Source organism: Galleria mellonella, unplaced genomic scaffold (assembly GCF_026898425.1).
Source record: "Galleria mellonella isolate WM207_F2 unplaced genomic scaffold, CSIRO_AGI_GalMel_v1 utg213, whole genome shotgun sequence".
NCBI lineage: Eukaryota > Metazoa > Arthropoda > Insecta > Lepidoptera > Pyralidae > Galleria > Galleria mellonella.
The window spans coordinates 7104271-7120440 of NW_026442039.1; the positions used below are offsets into that span (position 1 = coordinate 7104271).

A 16170-nucleotide genomic window follows, 5' to 3' on the forward strand; every position below is an offset into this window, starting at 1 on the left:
TGATTTGCATTCATCCTCATCTGTCATCCCTTACTAGTGTTCTGCCAGGATATACCGATAGCTCAGGCGGGGTTACCATTCAATTATCACCCATTAAAAAAGTCCTTATTAAGAAGTCTTATGCTCAGCAGTAGACAGTCAAGGGCTGATAGGATAATGAAAATAATATGCGACTAACATGAAAATAAACCTAGTGATTACAGAAATAAATATAAAAGTTGCTTACATATCCGTCACGCCTGTTTCCCTTGAGGGTAGCCAGAAACAATTGAACGCCAAATGCTTCGATTCAAACAAACCTCTTTCGCTTCCTCCAGATACATCAATCTTTCCTTACAAGCTCGCCGGTTGCGTATTAAAATTCTGTATGAGTAGATTTTCTCGCTGGGTAGCACAGTATTTTGTTATTATTCGCAAACAACACATCTGCTCACAGCCCTTGACTGATCGCAAATATAATTATAGGGGAAAAAACATTTGGGGTAAGATTTGTCCATATTTTGCCAATGTTACCCTTTAGAAAGTTTTTGCGTTTCCCTCGCCTATAGTATTTTGTACTCTTCTCGCTTAGTGTGTGTGTGTTTTGTTTTATACAACTTAGAATGGCACACAAGCTGACGGCCCACATGATAGAAAGTGGTAACCGTCGCCTGTAAACAAGAGCAGTACCATGCACATAACAGAGTATACTGTTTCACCCATGATACCCCCCCATGCGTTGCCATTTCTGAGTACTCAGGTGTTATTCCTCTGTACCCTGTAAATATACGCCATATCCCACCCTTCAAACCGAAACACAGTCATGCAAACACGACTGCTTCATGATTAAAACACGAATGGGACAAAGGTACTCAAGTAAACGACTTTTGTACAAAGTCTCCTTCTGGTAAAGTGTGTAGATAAGCACGGACATATAGGCTGAAATATGTAATTTTTTCTATCGATTATATAGCTTACGCCATCGACGTTGTATCGCCTCTACCACTACTGATCGGGTACATTTTTTCTTAGCGAGATAAAAACTATCATTTGTCTCAATTAATATAGAAATAAACAAAGCCCATTTAAAAAGAATCATTAAAATCCGTTGAGCGATTTTGGATTTCATATTAGCATGAACAAACTTTGTGAACTTTAAGTTTTCATATGTTAAGATATTAACATCATATTATTTTTTTGTTTACAGGGAATATGGGCGGAAGGCACAATTGAGTTTTGTACAGAAAAATGGCCGGATTCAATCAGGAAAGAGCTGTTTGGAACATTCAGTTTCATCCTGGTCTACGCTGTCCCTGGTAAGTAAATAATATCTTTATTGGTATTACGGTATATTATATATGTTTGTTTGTATATGTATGTATGTTTTTGCAACATGTGTTTGTATATATAAGTAATATAGTTTAATATATTCATTATTTAATATACTGACGACCCACCTGATGGAAAGTGGTAACCGTCGCCTATAGACATGAGCAGTAGCATGGACATAACAGAGTATACTGTTTCGCCCGTGATACCCCCCATGCGTTGCCATTCCTGAGGACTCGGGTGTTATTCCTCTGTACCCAGTAAATTCACGCTATATCAGCCATGCAAACACAACTGCTTCACGGTTGAAACACGAATGGGAGAGAGGTACCCAAGCAATCGACTTTTGTACAAAGTCTCCCTCTGGTCTCCCACATTAGCCATTAATTTCCAACAGCCATTTTGATCACGCACGTTTTGCGACACGTATTTCTCCTCTAAACGAAGCATCTTCAGGCAAATTATTAGATCGTTGCTTAGACCCTAGTATTAACCATCCCAGATGATTAATACTAGGCTCTAAACGAGGGGGATTGCTGGATTGCTAGTGTGGAAGTTTATGGAATTTCTATTAGTCAATTTTCAAGTGTTAGCAGTCACACACATACTAATGGTGGCGGCCAGCTTCGCTCGGGTATATACTACATATATACCCGAATGAAGCTGGGACGATTTGCTAGTATAAAATAAAAATATCTACATAAATTACAACTTACCTAGCACAAATAATATCCATATGGTCCCGGTATAGAAGAAGCTAAGCTTTCCTGTCCCATGGGTGTCGTAAGAGGTGATTAAGGGAATTTAATAATTAAAGGAAACGTTCTTCTTAAAACACCATCAAAGTCTAAATGCGGTTGCAAATTCGCCTGCCAAGCGATTTGCAAAATCCCCCTTATGGGAGAGCTATTTCCAGCAGTGGATAGCTAACGGCTTATATAATAATAATAACAGTACAAATAAATAAATTAAATTTATTCCCAAAGCCAGGATATTACTACGAAAGGTATTCGTAAAAGTGTGACTTAATTTGACACAAAATTAATATGACAGAATAAAGGAAAATGTCCTCTAGCAGAAAAACAAACAAAATTGAAAATTTATTTGTTTTTTATATCCATGTATTTTATTACTTTATAAATCAGAATAAGCTGTTAACTGTCCACTGCTGAATATAGGCTCCCCCTATTGGGAGGTTTGCCAGTAGTGTTTTTTTTATGGATGATAATGGAATGGTAACTTTACGCTATCGGTATACACTGGCGTGGCACCAGTGATAGATGACAGGTGAGGATAAAAGCAGGTAATTTCGTGACGCCTATCGTGATGAATTCTACAAGAAATAACCCTGATGGTTTCCGGGGGAACTACGTGGGGGTCGTCCTGATAGGGTATACTATTACCAGTGGTGCTAGTGGTAGTACCCCATTAGTAATAATTCTTTCCCCACTTAGTTGCCGGTAGTGCTGCCTATCCCTCGACCGTTAAGTTCCCTTAGTCGATTCTTATGACACCCATGGGATCAGAAGAAGTAGGTTATTCTAAACGGTATTCTAACGGGAAATGATTAGAACAATGACATTAGTATTAAATATTAATTTTATCATTATTTAAGTAATTCAAATAGTTTTTTCTTTTATTTAAAATTTACAAGGTACAGAGGAATAACACCCGAGTCCTTAGGAATCGCAACGCATGGGGGTATCATGGGCGAACCAGTATATTCTGTTATGTCCATGTTACTTCTCATGTCTATAGGCGACGGTTACCATTTTCCATCAGGTGAGCCGTCAAGTTGTTTGCCATTCTAAATTGCATAAAAAGAAAAATTAAATAAGCAAAATGTAATACTCTATTCCACTAGTTTGTTATAACATATTTTCATAATTTTAACTGATTCATACATATTACAGTAGTAAAGTTTCTTCATAAAAATAAAAATCATACAACAATACTTCGAGCAAACTGGTTTCCATCACCGAAATGTGTAATATTTCACACTTAAGAAGCCATCATGGTTCAGTTTGTGAGAAAAAAAAGCAGAGAGTTCAATGAATTTTAAAACAATGCAGCTAATATTCAAAGTTTATTTTCATATGGCAATGAAAAAGGGAAAATTTCTAACTTGGAAGAAGAATTTTATGAGTCGTCGCTTTTCAATGTGTTTTATTTTTAGATAAATTACATATATTTCAATATAATACACAGTGTTAGTCGTCTTTTATGGTTTTCTTAAGTATTCTTACATGAAAATGGCATTAAAATAATGTAATATAGTTAGGCATTCGTTATAATCGGTTAATTTTAAGAATAGAATCGATTTTTTTTATGCTACTTAGAATGGCAAACAAGCTAACGGTCCACCTGGTGGAAAGTGGTAACCGTCGCCTATAGACATGAGCAGTACCATGGACATAACAGAGTATACTGTTTCGCCCATGATACCCCCCATGCGTTGCCATTCCTGAGGACTCGGGTGTTATTCCTCTGTAACCAGTAAATTCACGCTATATCGCACCCTTCAAACCGAAACACAGCCATGCAAACACAGCTGCTTTACGGTTGAAATACGAATGGGACAGAGGTACCCAAGCAATCGACTTTTGTACAAAGTATCCCTCTGGTGAAGTGAAAGTTTAAGAGGACTTCTTTACAAAGCTCTTTTAAAAAATATTTTTTTTTAATCGTCTACAGGATTCAGAATGTTTTTATCTGCTGAGGTGAATAAACTCAACAGTTGCTCTTTTCAAATTATTGTATTATTAAACTATTGTGTTATTTTTAATTGATTTAAAAAAGAAAAGTATTCTCGATACGGTTGTATTTTTTTTTTGTTATGTTTGTTACCTCATAATTGCGTCAGTTGTAAACCGATTTAGGGAATTCTTTTTTTATCTGAAAGGATTTACTAAAATAGGTTCAATAGTTTTTTTTTATATTCAACTTAAAATGGCAAACAAGCTGACGGCCCACCTTATGGAAAGTGGTAACCGTCGCCTATTAACATGAGCAGTACCATGGACATAACAGAGTATACTGTTTCGCCCATGATACCCCTCATGCGTTGCCATTCCTGAGGACTCGGGTGTTATTCCTCTGTACCCAGTAAATTCAATAGTTCTGGAAACTATCGTAGTTAATTGATGTGGAATTCATCACGATAGGCTAACTAACCTGCTTTAATCTTCATCTATTTATGTTTACTAGCGGCCCGTCCTGGCTTCGCACGCTGGGCATTTTTACAATATTTTAAAAAGTGGTCATTGTCACATAACGATAATAGTTGGACATATCATATCGCGAAGTTTTTTATAGTGATTGATATTTTCTTCAATATTGTAAAACATACTTTTGTTCTATCACCAATAGTTTCCGCAGCGCACGCGACGAAAGTTATTTTATAGCATTTTTTTACACCTTGAGTTACGTTACTAAAGTTTTAGTAAGAATTCCTAATCTTTTCTAGCAATAAATATAACCTATGTTACTCAGGGTGAATGTAGCTTTGTAATGGTGAAGGAAGTTTTGAAATCGGCAAAGTTGTTTCTGAGTTTATTCATTACAAACATGCACACACACACACACACACACACATACACAAAAATACAAATCTTTCCTCTTTATAATATTAGTGTAAATATCTAAGTTTTTTTTTTTTAATAAAATTTATTATAATATCAAATGCCAGTAAATTAAGGGTTTGACCTCAGCCACGAGATTGGAATACTTCAGACGGTTAGTGTAATGAAACTTTTTATGAACTAGTTAGTAAGAGGGATTTAGACGTATCCACTCTAGGATTGAATGTATTTTAATCAGTATTAGCCAGCCACAAGCGGCCGCAGCTTATGTTTAAACAAGATATTTTTATATACCTCTTCACTACATAGTGTAAAAGAAAGTTGCTGTCGCTGTCTGTCTGTCCCTATGTATGCTTGAATCTTTGAAACTACGCAACGGATTTTTGAAGCGTTTTTTCTTAAAAGATAGAGTGATACAAGAGGAAAGTTTATATGTATAATACATACATAATATAGTAGAGGAGCACTGATAATTTTAAAAGTTTCTAATGTAATGTCGTAATATAATAGGGGGCCGGCGGCGCTATTTAGTATCAGCATTGCACCCGTGCGAAGCCGGGGCGGGTCGCTAGTATACTAATAAAATATTTATCAATTCCATTGGAATTTTAATATAAAATCGTATATTCTAATATTAAAATAACGATACACAATATCGTCTATAACAGATTTACTCTCATGCATTGATAAACACATGATTCGTTTCTCACTAAAGAGCTGCTATTTTAGAACGAGAATTCATATAAAATAATAATTAATTTGTCACAATTACAAATAATACAGGATGTGTGTATATATTATAATAATATATTAATTAATCTATTTACTTTACACGTACAAAGTAAACCGAGACATTCACATGCGCGGAAATTAAAGGAATCTTCCATGGAAAGCGAGCAGAGGCATAATTACGGGAAACTGTAATACTGTCTTTATTTTTGTTGATTCTATAAAGCGGCTTGATTAAAATGTGTGCCTCGCATCACGTCTCGACAGCGACGTGCCGAGTCAATCTATTGTCGAGTATTAATCTTTGTACATTATTATCTTGTAATTAACTGTTTCGAAGCATTTTAAACGAAGACTAGATCTTCAATTTAACTGTAATATTTTACTTTAATATACTTCTTTTTTAAACAACTTAGAATGGCAAACAAGCTGATGGCGCACCTGATGGAGAATAGTAACCGTCGCCTATAGACATGAGCAGTACTGTGGACATAAATAAGTATACTGTTTCGCCCATGATACCCCTCATGCGTTGCCATTCCTGAGAACTCAGGTGTTATTCCTCTGTACTCTGTAAATTCACTGCCATAATCCACACTTCAAACCGAAACACAGCCATGCAAACGCAACTGCTTCACGGTTGAAACACGAATGGGCAGAGGTGCATAAGAGAGGTGATAAGCAAAAGAGTTTTGTACAAAGTCTCCCTCTGGTGATAAAGATTAATTTATTTCTATAATGTTTAATGTAATAATTAGTTAATTATTATATTTTAAGTATAATTGTAATGAGCTGTCAGTTTGTTTGCAATTCTAAGTAACATAAAAAGTGGCTTGACTGATTAATTAATGACTTAACAAATCACTATGAAATTTGGTATACATGTAGGTACACATACCTACTGTTTAAGGCAAAATTTGTTTGTTTTGTTTGTTCTTGTTTGTTGCTTTGTATTATTACAATATATTTTCTAATTCTGAAACGGTATTGATAATTGTTTTGTTTCATATGAAGTTCGTTACCATTTTTTACTGTCGTATCGCTTGCTATCGACAGAGAGCTTGACCCCATACTTTAGAAACTGAATGATCGCATACAGCGCGATTTCATTCATGACTTCCTTATTCGGTCTCTGACATCCAGGCCAAGGAATGAGTTGCCATCAGAAGAAAATTATAGTCCAATCTTATTCTGCCACAATCGTTATCCATTATCATTTCAGCCTTTAACTGTCCACTGCTGAACATAAGCCTCCCCCTTGGAGGGTTTTGCTAGTAGTTACCATTTCTGGCAGGCGGATTGGCAACCGCAGTTGGAGTTTGGAAATGTTAAAAACGGACACTGCTGCCCATCCCTCGACTATTTAGTTCCTTCAGCCTCCTTATTCCCATTCTATGCCGGGACCACACGTGAATCTCTCGACATTCGCATACAGTCGGGTCTTGGAGATGTTTTAAGAAGGACACTGTTGCCCATCTCTACATCTTAGGCTCCCTTAGTCATCTCTTGGAAAAGGAATGGGTGGCCTATTCTATGCCAGGACCTACACGGCGAACTACATTCTGCCACAATGTAGGCGTGTAAATATTAAAACCTATTACACAAGAAAATTTAGGAATGCAACAATAAATTATGGCATTTAAATTTGTTAATTTTGGGAGCAAGATCAAATTGTTATTTTGCCCTCTCTACTATCTATTTATCTGGAGAAAATTATTCACTGATCTTTTGGATCATCTCATTTCCAAGTCACTTGAGCTTAATTAATGGTCCGGCCAATCGTCTCCATTGTTAAGATGTCGTTGATCTATCTAGTAAATCTCGAAGCCAAATTAAATGGCAGAAGTGAAATTTTAGTGTTTCGCAGCACGCGACGGTGGTTGGTACAATCGAGGCGGAAACCGGACGAGACTTTATTTTCAGATTTATTTAAAACTAGCTGTTGCCCGTGACTTCGTCCGCGTTTCCGTCGTTTTTCGTAAAATAAGTAGCCTATGTCCTTCCACACGGTTCAGTGGTTTTGATGTAACAGACACATTTCCCTTCACTGCTCTGCTTCTATTGATCGTAGCGTGATGAAAAGTATACTATAACCTGCCCAGGAGTATGAAGAATAATTGTATCAAGTTTCGTTAGAATCCATCGAGTAGTTTTTGTTTCTATAACGAACATACAGACAGACAGACAAAAATTTTACTGATCGCATTTTTGGCATCAGTATCGATCAGGAATCACCCGCTGATAGTTATTTTGGAAATATATTTCATGTACAGAATTGACCTCTCTACAAATTTATTATAAGTATAGATTATGATACGGTTGGCTACATTTTGTTTGTACAAAGGGGAGGCTTATGTTCATCAGTGGATGATTAACGGCTGATATGATGGTGATGATGATGAATTAATTTCTCAATTGATATTATAAACAAATTTGTACCCAAATGTAATGAATATAAAATTGTATACAATAAAAATACATAAAAAAGGCCTTTGCGGACACAACTGTGAAAACTACACCCAATTTGGTATTATAGTTTTTTATGAGATGTCTGAATAAACATGTTGATAGACAGACAAAATTTCTAAAAATTATTGCCTTGGATTTTATTGCTCTAAAGATTTTTATTAATATCTCCCTTTACCTATAAATATTGTCAAATCACAATTTTATTACATTAGTTTGAAAAAATCAGTTCTTATTTCATGTAATTTTTATGCTTAAACACATATTCGAAGTGACTGTACCAATACCACTCGGCAGTTACCTTAATATTGGTACGACGACAAATTAATTCTGTTTAATACCATTCAATAATTAATTCCATAATAGGATAGTCTCCTTTAATCATGAAAATAATTTAATGATATCTCAATCACCCTTTACAAGGGGAAACTGGCAATAGTTCAATGATATCGTAGATATAGATAGAAATAAATTAAAAAAAACGCTTTATCTAAAAGCTTATAACCGATTTAATAAAATGTTAAAAAAATCAATACATATTCATGCTATTTTTACAATAATTTAATAGATTGTATTCGACAAAAAAAAAAAAACATACATCAGTCGAATCGCAAAGACCAGTTATTTTTATTTTAAAACCAACCTATTGAATCGATTTTGATAAACATTTTATGTAACTATATCTTTTTAATTAAAAAAGATTTTTTCTCAAACATGCTTGGAAATGTGAGCATTATTTTGACAATCTTCTTCGAGATAAATCAAAATTGCCGTACTGGCCAAATACATGCGGGCAGCGGCCAGTAAAAGTTGTATGAAAATCCATATCTGTCGTGTTTTGCGGCCAGATAAATTACTATGTAAACTCATATCTGTCCTGTAATTTAAAAATGGAATGACCTTTTACTTCGAAACATGGCTACCAAGGAGGTAACTAATAAAAGGTTTCATTTAAATTTCGAACTGGCTTGTAAATAGACAGCTGTTTATTGAAGAAAAAAAAACAAAGGAACATTATGGCGCGTGAAAAATTATTATTGTTCGTTATTCGTCATTGAACTTCAAAGTAAAATTATGTTTTTGATTTCCGCGCATTGTTTGAGAAAAGTATTATACAAGCCTTGGCCACAACTAGACATTGATGGACTCACGTATGTGTGCCTCGGCTACGCCTCTGCCTACATTCGCACGTTCGTCCATCAATGCCTCAGTTGCGGGCCGCTGCAGTAATGTACTATTTCAAATCTATTAATAACTGGTTTTATGAGGATTTATGAGGTAATAAACATAAAAAATATCAAATTAAGAATCTTCTTCTTTTTTGGTCGGTTGAAAATTGCTACATACGGTGCATTAGAGCAGAAAATTTTATAAGTGATTTTTATTTTGACCGTTCATACAAAATTGGGTAATGTCTATAAATTTCTTACAGTACAGATAGAGAGGATCAAAAATCAAAGGATTTACAAATCTTTTGCTTTATTCACTTTCATCTATTTCACTTCATTCCACTCGTCTCATATTTGCACGACGGTTCGAGGGACTGTTGACGCGCTGTCGGTCATGATCTTTTTTTATTATTATGGGTTAGTTTTGTTACTGTGCGTTGTCTATTACATACATATCTATGCGTTGCTATCCATGTTTAAATTCACTTATATAAATAGACAGAATTATTACTTGCAGGCTTTACTATAAATCTGTATACATAAAAATTAATTGTGTATGTATGTATTTAAGCGCAATACTTTATAACGGGTACACTTAATTTAATGATACCATGATGATACCAGAGGGAGACTTTGTACAAAAGTCGATTGCTTGGGTACCTCTGTCCCATTCGTGTTTCAACCGTAAAGCAGTTGTGTTTGCATGACTGTGTTTCGGTTTGAAGGGTGAGATATGGTGTGAATTTACTGGGTACAGAGGAATAACACCTGAGGCCTCAGAAATGGCAACGCATGGGGAGTATCATGGGCGAAACAGTATATTCTGCTATATCCATGGTACTGCTCATGTCTATAGGCGACGGTTACCACTTTCCATCAGGTGGGCCGTCAGCTTGTTTGCCATTCTAAGTTGTATAAAAAAAAAAAATATATTTTTTCTTCTATTGTATTTATTTATCAGGACAAGGTTATTGTGAAAGAACAGTGTAAAAATATCCTTTTAAAGATGTAAACCCGTGCGAAGTTGGGGCGGGTAGTTAGTAACAAATAATTAAGTCAGCCACTCTGTATGTATTAATCTTCTATTTTCTTATATTATTCACGCTGTCTCGTTACTCAGAGTTGGCTTTCTCAATCATTTGTCGCCATTTTTGTTCTAGGTAAGCATCTATCCACGTCAGTTGCGAGGAACGCCCTAGCAATGTTCCAATTATTACTAGACAGTAATTAATGATATATTTAATGCAATATCATTCAAATGAAAGTGGCAATAGGCTGGTTACATAACTCGAAGAACCGACAACCCATGGGGAAGAAAGGTTCTTGTGTGCACAGGCAAGCACAGTATGGGACGATCCCCACAAGATGGAGTGACGACCTGAAATGCATTGTCACGGAGTCAGTGGATGCAGGTGGCTTAGAACCGTTTTTATGGTAGTTTATGGGCGAAGCTTATGTCCAGCAGTGGACGGATAATGCCTGAAATGTTATTATTTTTATTCACATTGATATCACCTGTTACAAATCATTAAATGTGATTTTACTTTGCTATAATTTAACATCACAATTGCTACTATGCACTATTGAATGTGAAATATAAATTATGCTTTTTATGATAAGACTTTAACGCATTGTAATAAAGTCTCCATTCGCTTGCTCTATATGGCTCAGTCACTGTTTGCTGCGATTTCATTGCACTGTTTTTTAATGGATGATAATGAAATGGTAGCCCTACCCGCACTATCGGTATACATCGACGCACCAGTGAAGGATGATAAGTGAGGATGAAGTAGGTCAGTTAGCCCATCGTGACGAATTCAACAAGAATTGTTCACGATGGTTTCCAGGGGGAACCACGTGGAGGTCGACCTAATAAGGCATATTGCTAGCAATGGGGCTGTCAAACTCCATTGCTAACAATCCCTTTCCCTCCTCATTGTACTGTTAACCGAGAGCAGCCGATGACTCGTGAATAAATCCGAACGCAATCACAATCTGCGATTTTATTTATAATGAGTTATTTGCTAGTTTATATGAAGCACTGTAGCTTCACCAGAGGGAGACTTTATACAAGAGTCGTTTGCTTGGGTACCTCTGTCCCATTCGTGTCTCCACCGTAAACCATTTGTATTTGCATGGCTGTATTTCGATTTGAAGGATTTGTCATTCTAAGTTGCATTAAAAAAATGGAGTGACGAATAATTTCACATAGTTTATTTTTTTATACAACTTAGAATGGTAAACAAGCTAACGGCCCACCTGATGGAAAATGGTAACCGTCGCCTATAAACATGAGCATTACCATGGACATAACAGAGTATACTGTTTCGCCCATGATACCCCCCATGCATTGCCATTCCTGAGGACTCAGGTGTTATTCCTCTATACCCTGTAAATTTACGCCATATCCCACCCTCCAAACCGAAACATAGCCATGCAAACACAACTACTTCACGCTAGAAACACGAATGGGATAGAGGGACCCAAGCAATCAACTTTTGTACAAAGTCTCCCTCTGGTATATTGTGATATTTCGCTTGTTATATTTTAATTATTTCAAGTCAAATCGTGTTAATTGAATCAGAACTAGTTTTTTCTATCAGATTTAGCTGAAATTTTGCATTGGAATTAAGTTCGAAGTGAATTGTTCAGATATTCATGTCACGATCGTGTAACTCTTATTGGAAAGTTTAAGAGCTGTCTTTAACCTTTTAGAGTTCATCTGCAATCATCCCTTTTATATAGTTTTGTTGTTGCATTCATCTAATACCCCATTACGTGGGGGGGGGGGGGGGAGGGAAGGGATTGTTAGTGATGGAGACTGAGAATCCCATTGCTAGCAATATACCCAACCAGGTGGACCCCCTCGCGGTTCTTCCTGGAAACTATCATGGTTAATTCCTGATGAATTCATCATGATGGGCTAACTGACCTGTTTTCATTCTCATCTATCACCCTTCACTGGTGCTCCGCCAGCGTATCCCGTTAGCACAGGAGGGGTTCTTGGAATCTATCTATTTTGGAAGGAAATCAACGCATTCCGGGTCAACCAATACTTTTTGCTGAAAAAAACATACTTTTACGAACGTTTTGAAAATAATTTGTCAAAATTTCGTTCACTCGCTTCTATTGCACTCACAATTATTTCGGTGTAAATGGTACGCATTTTTTGTATTGCTATATCATATTTACATATATATATCTATATATGTATATTTCCCCTTTATGATTGTCTGGTATTTGATATTAAATTCATTTTTAGGATTCCGTAGAACTCTATTATCGTGCCAACGATATTTTTCTGTCACGAACTTCTGTATGAAATTAGAGAGAAATTTCGTTTAACGACCTTTAAAACATATTCGACTAGCTATTACCCGCGAATTTGTCCATATAAATACGATATAGTGACTGATCTTGCCTATATAGTGCCTGTGTCTTTATTCCGACTCCTTCAGCCAGTGTGATACAATGACCTTTTTTTTTTAATGGTAAAAGACTTATACCCAAACGTGGGATAGTAATGGGATGTTTGATGACAAGACGTTAAAACAGTTACTTCTTGTGAAATGTTTTTATAATTTTAAAAGAATATTTTAATAATGAATATTAGAAAAAGGATATAAAAATTGTTTATTGTAATTTATTTGGACTATTTGTAATGAAAATGTGTAATGTATTTTTTTTTTATAATTTTCATAGTGCACGCACGTTGTGGGTAGACTATGTTGTACCATATTACCTACCTATCAAACTATAATTACCACAGCATGCAGAATAAAGAATTAATTTGTACAAAAGTCGTTTACTTGGGTACCTCTGTCACATTCATGTTTCAACCGTAAAGCAGTTGTGTTTGCATAGCTTTTTTTCGGTTTGAAGGATGGGATGTAACGTGAATTTATAGGGTACAGAGGAATAACACCTGAGTCCTCAGGAATGGCAACGCATGGGGGGTATCATAGGCGAAACAGTATACTCTGTTATGTCCATGGTACTGCTCATGTCTGTAGGCGACGGTTACCGCTTTCCATCAGGTGGGTCATTAGCTTGTTTCACTATTCTAAGTTGTATAAAAAAAATCATTCATTCAATGATGTAGGTAGGTATTTGATATTATAACATGAATGGAGGTAAAGATTATAATAGAATCTATAAGCCGGCAATATACCCTGATAGGTCGACTTCTAGGCGATTTCCCTTAGAAACTAACGATGGTTCATTCCTGATGGATATATCAGTCCTTCGTCATACTTTCTTTTCTCGTGACTGTCGTAAGAAGCGACTTAGGGAACTTAATGGCCGAGGGCAGCAATATCCCTCTTAAAACATCACCAAATCCTAATTGCGGTTGCTAACCCGCCTGCCAAGCATAGCAACTACTGGCAGAAATCCCACTATTGGAGGAGATTTATGTTTAGCAGTGGACAGTTAAAGGGAAAAGAGAAAAATGCTATTCAAGATGGCAACGATGGACAAACAAAAGAACATTACGAAAAAAAGTACATTTATTTATTTAAGTCCTTCGTCTTCCAGATATTTAATTATGTCAAACAAGGGGTTGTACCTTACTCATCTTGTGACATATCATTGTACGAACATTTTTTCCTTACTTAAACAATTTTTATTGAGTAGTAAGAAATACTACGTAATTAGTTAGTTATTTTCAGATATTGACCTTTAAATTGTAATCAAAATAAAATATTACTTTTAAAACTTATAAATATATATGTTTTGTAATGCTCTATTTTTACTTACTATTACTCGTAAATTAACTGGAAATTAATAATAAATTACTATAAATATAATATTAAATATAAATTAATTGGCAATGGTTTAAAAATTAGTCCTTTCCTATCAAATTTTATGACTACTCATTGAGCCTTTAAAGCATCAAGTGGTAGCAAACTAAACTCACTTTCAAATTTATAATATTAATATAAATTCCCTTACTCTATATCAATTTGTTTAATAAACTTTAATACAGTCGAACTAACATCACGGTATTATACCTGCATACCTAGTTTATAAACTCAGTATTCTCAGTATTGTGAAATATGGGGATTTTCAACTGTAATAACAACTTATGAGTAGAATGTGCCTTTGATATCCTATTTATCGCGTGTATTTTCTTTTTATATGTTTTACGACTTGCTTATCTATTTTTCGAGACGGTATTCCTTTGAAACGGGTCCTTTCCTTGGACCCTTTTTGTCCTACTGGTATGATCATATCTCGTCGTATTACTGCAATCCTTCCATGAAATACGAACCCTCATAACGACCGATTCTTTTTCGTTCAATGAAGCGACTATATGACGTGTGTTTGGAGTATGACAAATATTTCTCACACATTTTTGTTTCCCTGCCTATATTTGTAGTATGTATTATATGCATATTTAATGCTATATAATATTTAGTCCAGCTTTTACACATTTTTTTGTAATATGATGAACAAAGAATAAATAAATAAATACTACTAATAAAATATAAATGATAGCCATGTAGATGCCGGCGTAGAATAAGCCACCCATTCCTTTTCTGTGAGTGTCGTAAAAGGCGACGAAGGGAGCTCATGGTGAAGGAATGGGTAGCAGCGTCCCTCATAAAACATCATCAAAAACCAAACTGTGTTTTCCAACCTGCTTGCGAAGCGTGGTAACTACTGAAAAAGTCCTCCTTATGGGGGAGGCTATAGCCAGCAGTGGACAGTTAATGGCTGAAACAACTGATAAATTATATAAAAAGTAACAAACTATTATATGCTATGAACAATATCAGGGATGCTGCTGCCCACCACTCAGCTTTTTTGTTCTCTTATTTGCCTCTCACGATACCCTCGTGAAAGGAAGTGGTATTCTATGTCAAAACCATATTGTCACACATTTATATAATTTAATTAAAATCCATTGATATTACTATACTAATATAAATCGTTGTTTGTGGAAATCTATTTCATTATAATATATATATATATATATATATATTATATATATATATATATATATATATATATATATATATATATATATATATATATATATATATATATATATATATATATATATATATATATATATATATATATAATAGAAAAAAATAGGAAAAAGCGTGCACGTGAATCTCAGAGTCGTTTGATTTTACCCATGACATGTATTTGGACGTCTTTATGATTATAAAGTTAATTCTAACCAATTAGCTATTAGGTGAATAATCCTGTAATAATTTTGTCTTAACCCTTTGTAATGAAATCGTTGTCTCGTGACATTACAGCTTATTACAGTGTTCATTAAAGGATACGTGTAATCAAATTTAATCCATCCCTGTGAATATTGATTAGGTATATGTATCGAGACGGCAAATTGAATTAATCAAAATTATAACAATATACAGGAGGGTTCTGATTGGAAATTACGTAGTTGATTTTGAAAGCTTGTTTGTATAACTTAACATGGCAGTAATGATTTATTGTTTATCAACGCAACTGGTTTCGAAGTAACATTATATTACATAAATATACATATTTTCAAACGACTTCGAAAAGACTCTTTTTGAACATACAAATTCACTTTGTTATTTAGTAACTAGGCTAGTATAGGCTGAGTTTATAGTTTGCTATAAACTCAGTCCATAAGCATGTCTGTTACTAGTTGCCAAATTGCTATATAGTCAAAGACTATTAATTTTCAGCGGACTTAAAAATGGAAGAGGTTTTAAATTCGGTTGTATTTTTTTAAAAGCCTATTTGTACAATTTAACATAACAGTAATGTTTTATTGTTTACAAAGGTGACAGATTTTGAAATAACATTATAGTATCACGTAAATACATATTTTCAAACCACTTCAAAAAGACTCTTTCTTTCTGAACATACAAACTCATTTTCTCATTTAGTAACTATACCTACAGACTGAGTTT

The 16170-nt window shown here is 34.9% G+C and overlaps 1 protein-coding gene across 2 annotated transcripts in view; it reads left to right on the forward strand.

Moving 5' to 3' along the window:
- The window catches only part of LOC113510534 (QRFP-like peptide receptor), a 200388-nt gene that overhangs the window by 171705 nt on the left and 12513 nt on the right, over positions 1-16170 (forward strand). For both annotated transcript variants that reach the window (XM_052894526.1, XM_052894527.1), the window contains one exon: positions 1187-1295. In XM_052894526.1, coding sequence (XP_052750486.1) covers positions 1187-1295 — 109 coding nt within the window. The remainder of the gene's footprint in view (positions 1-1186; positions 1296-16170) is intronic.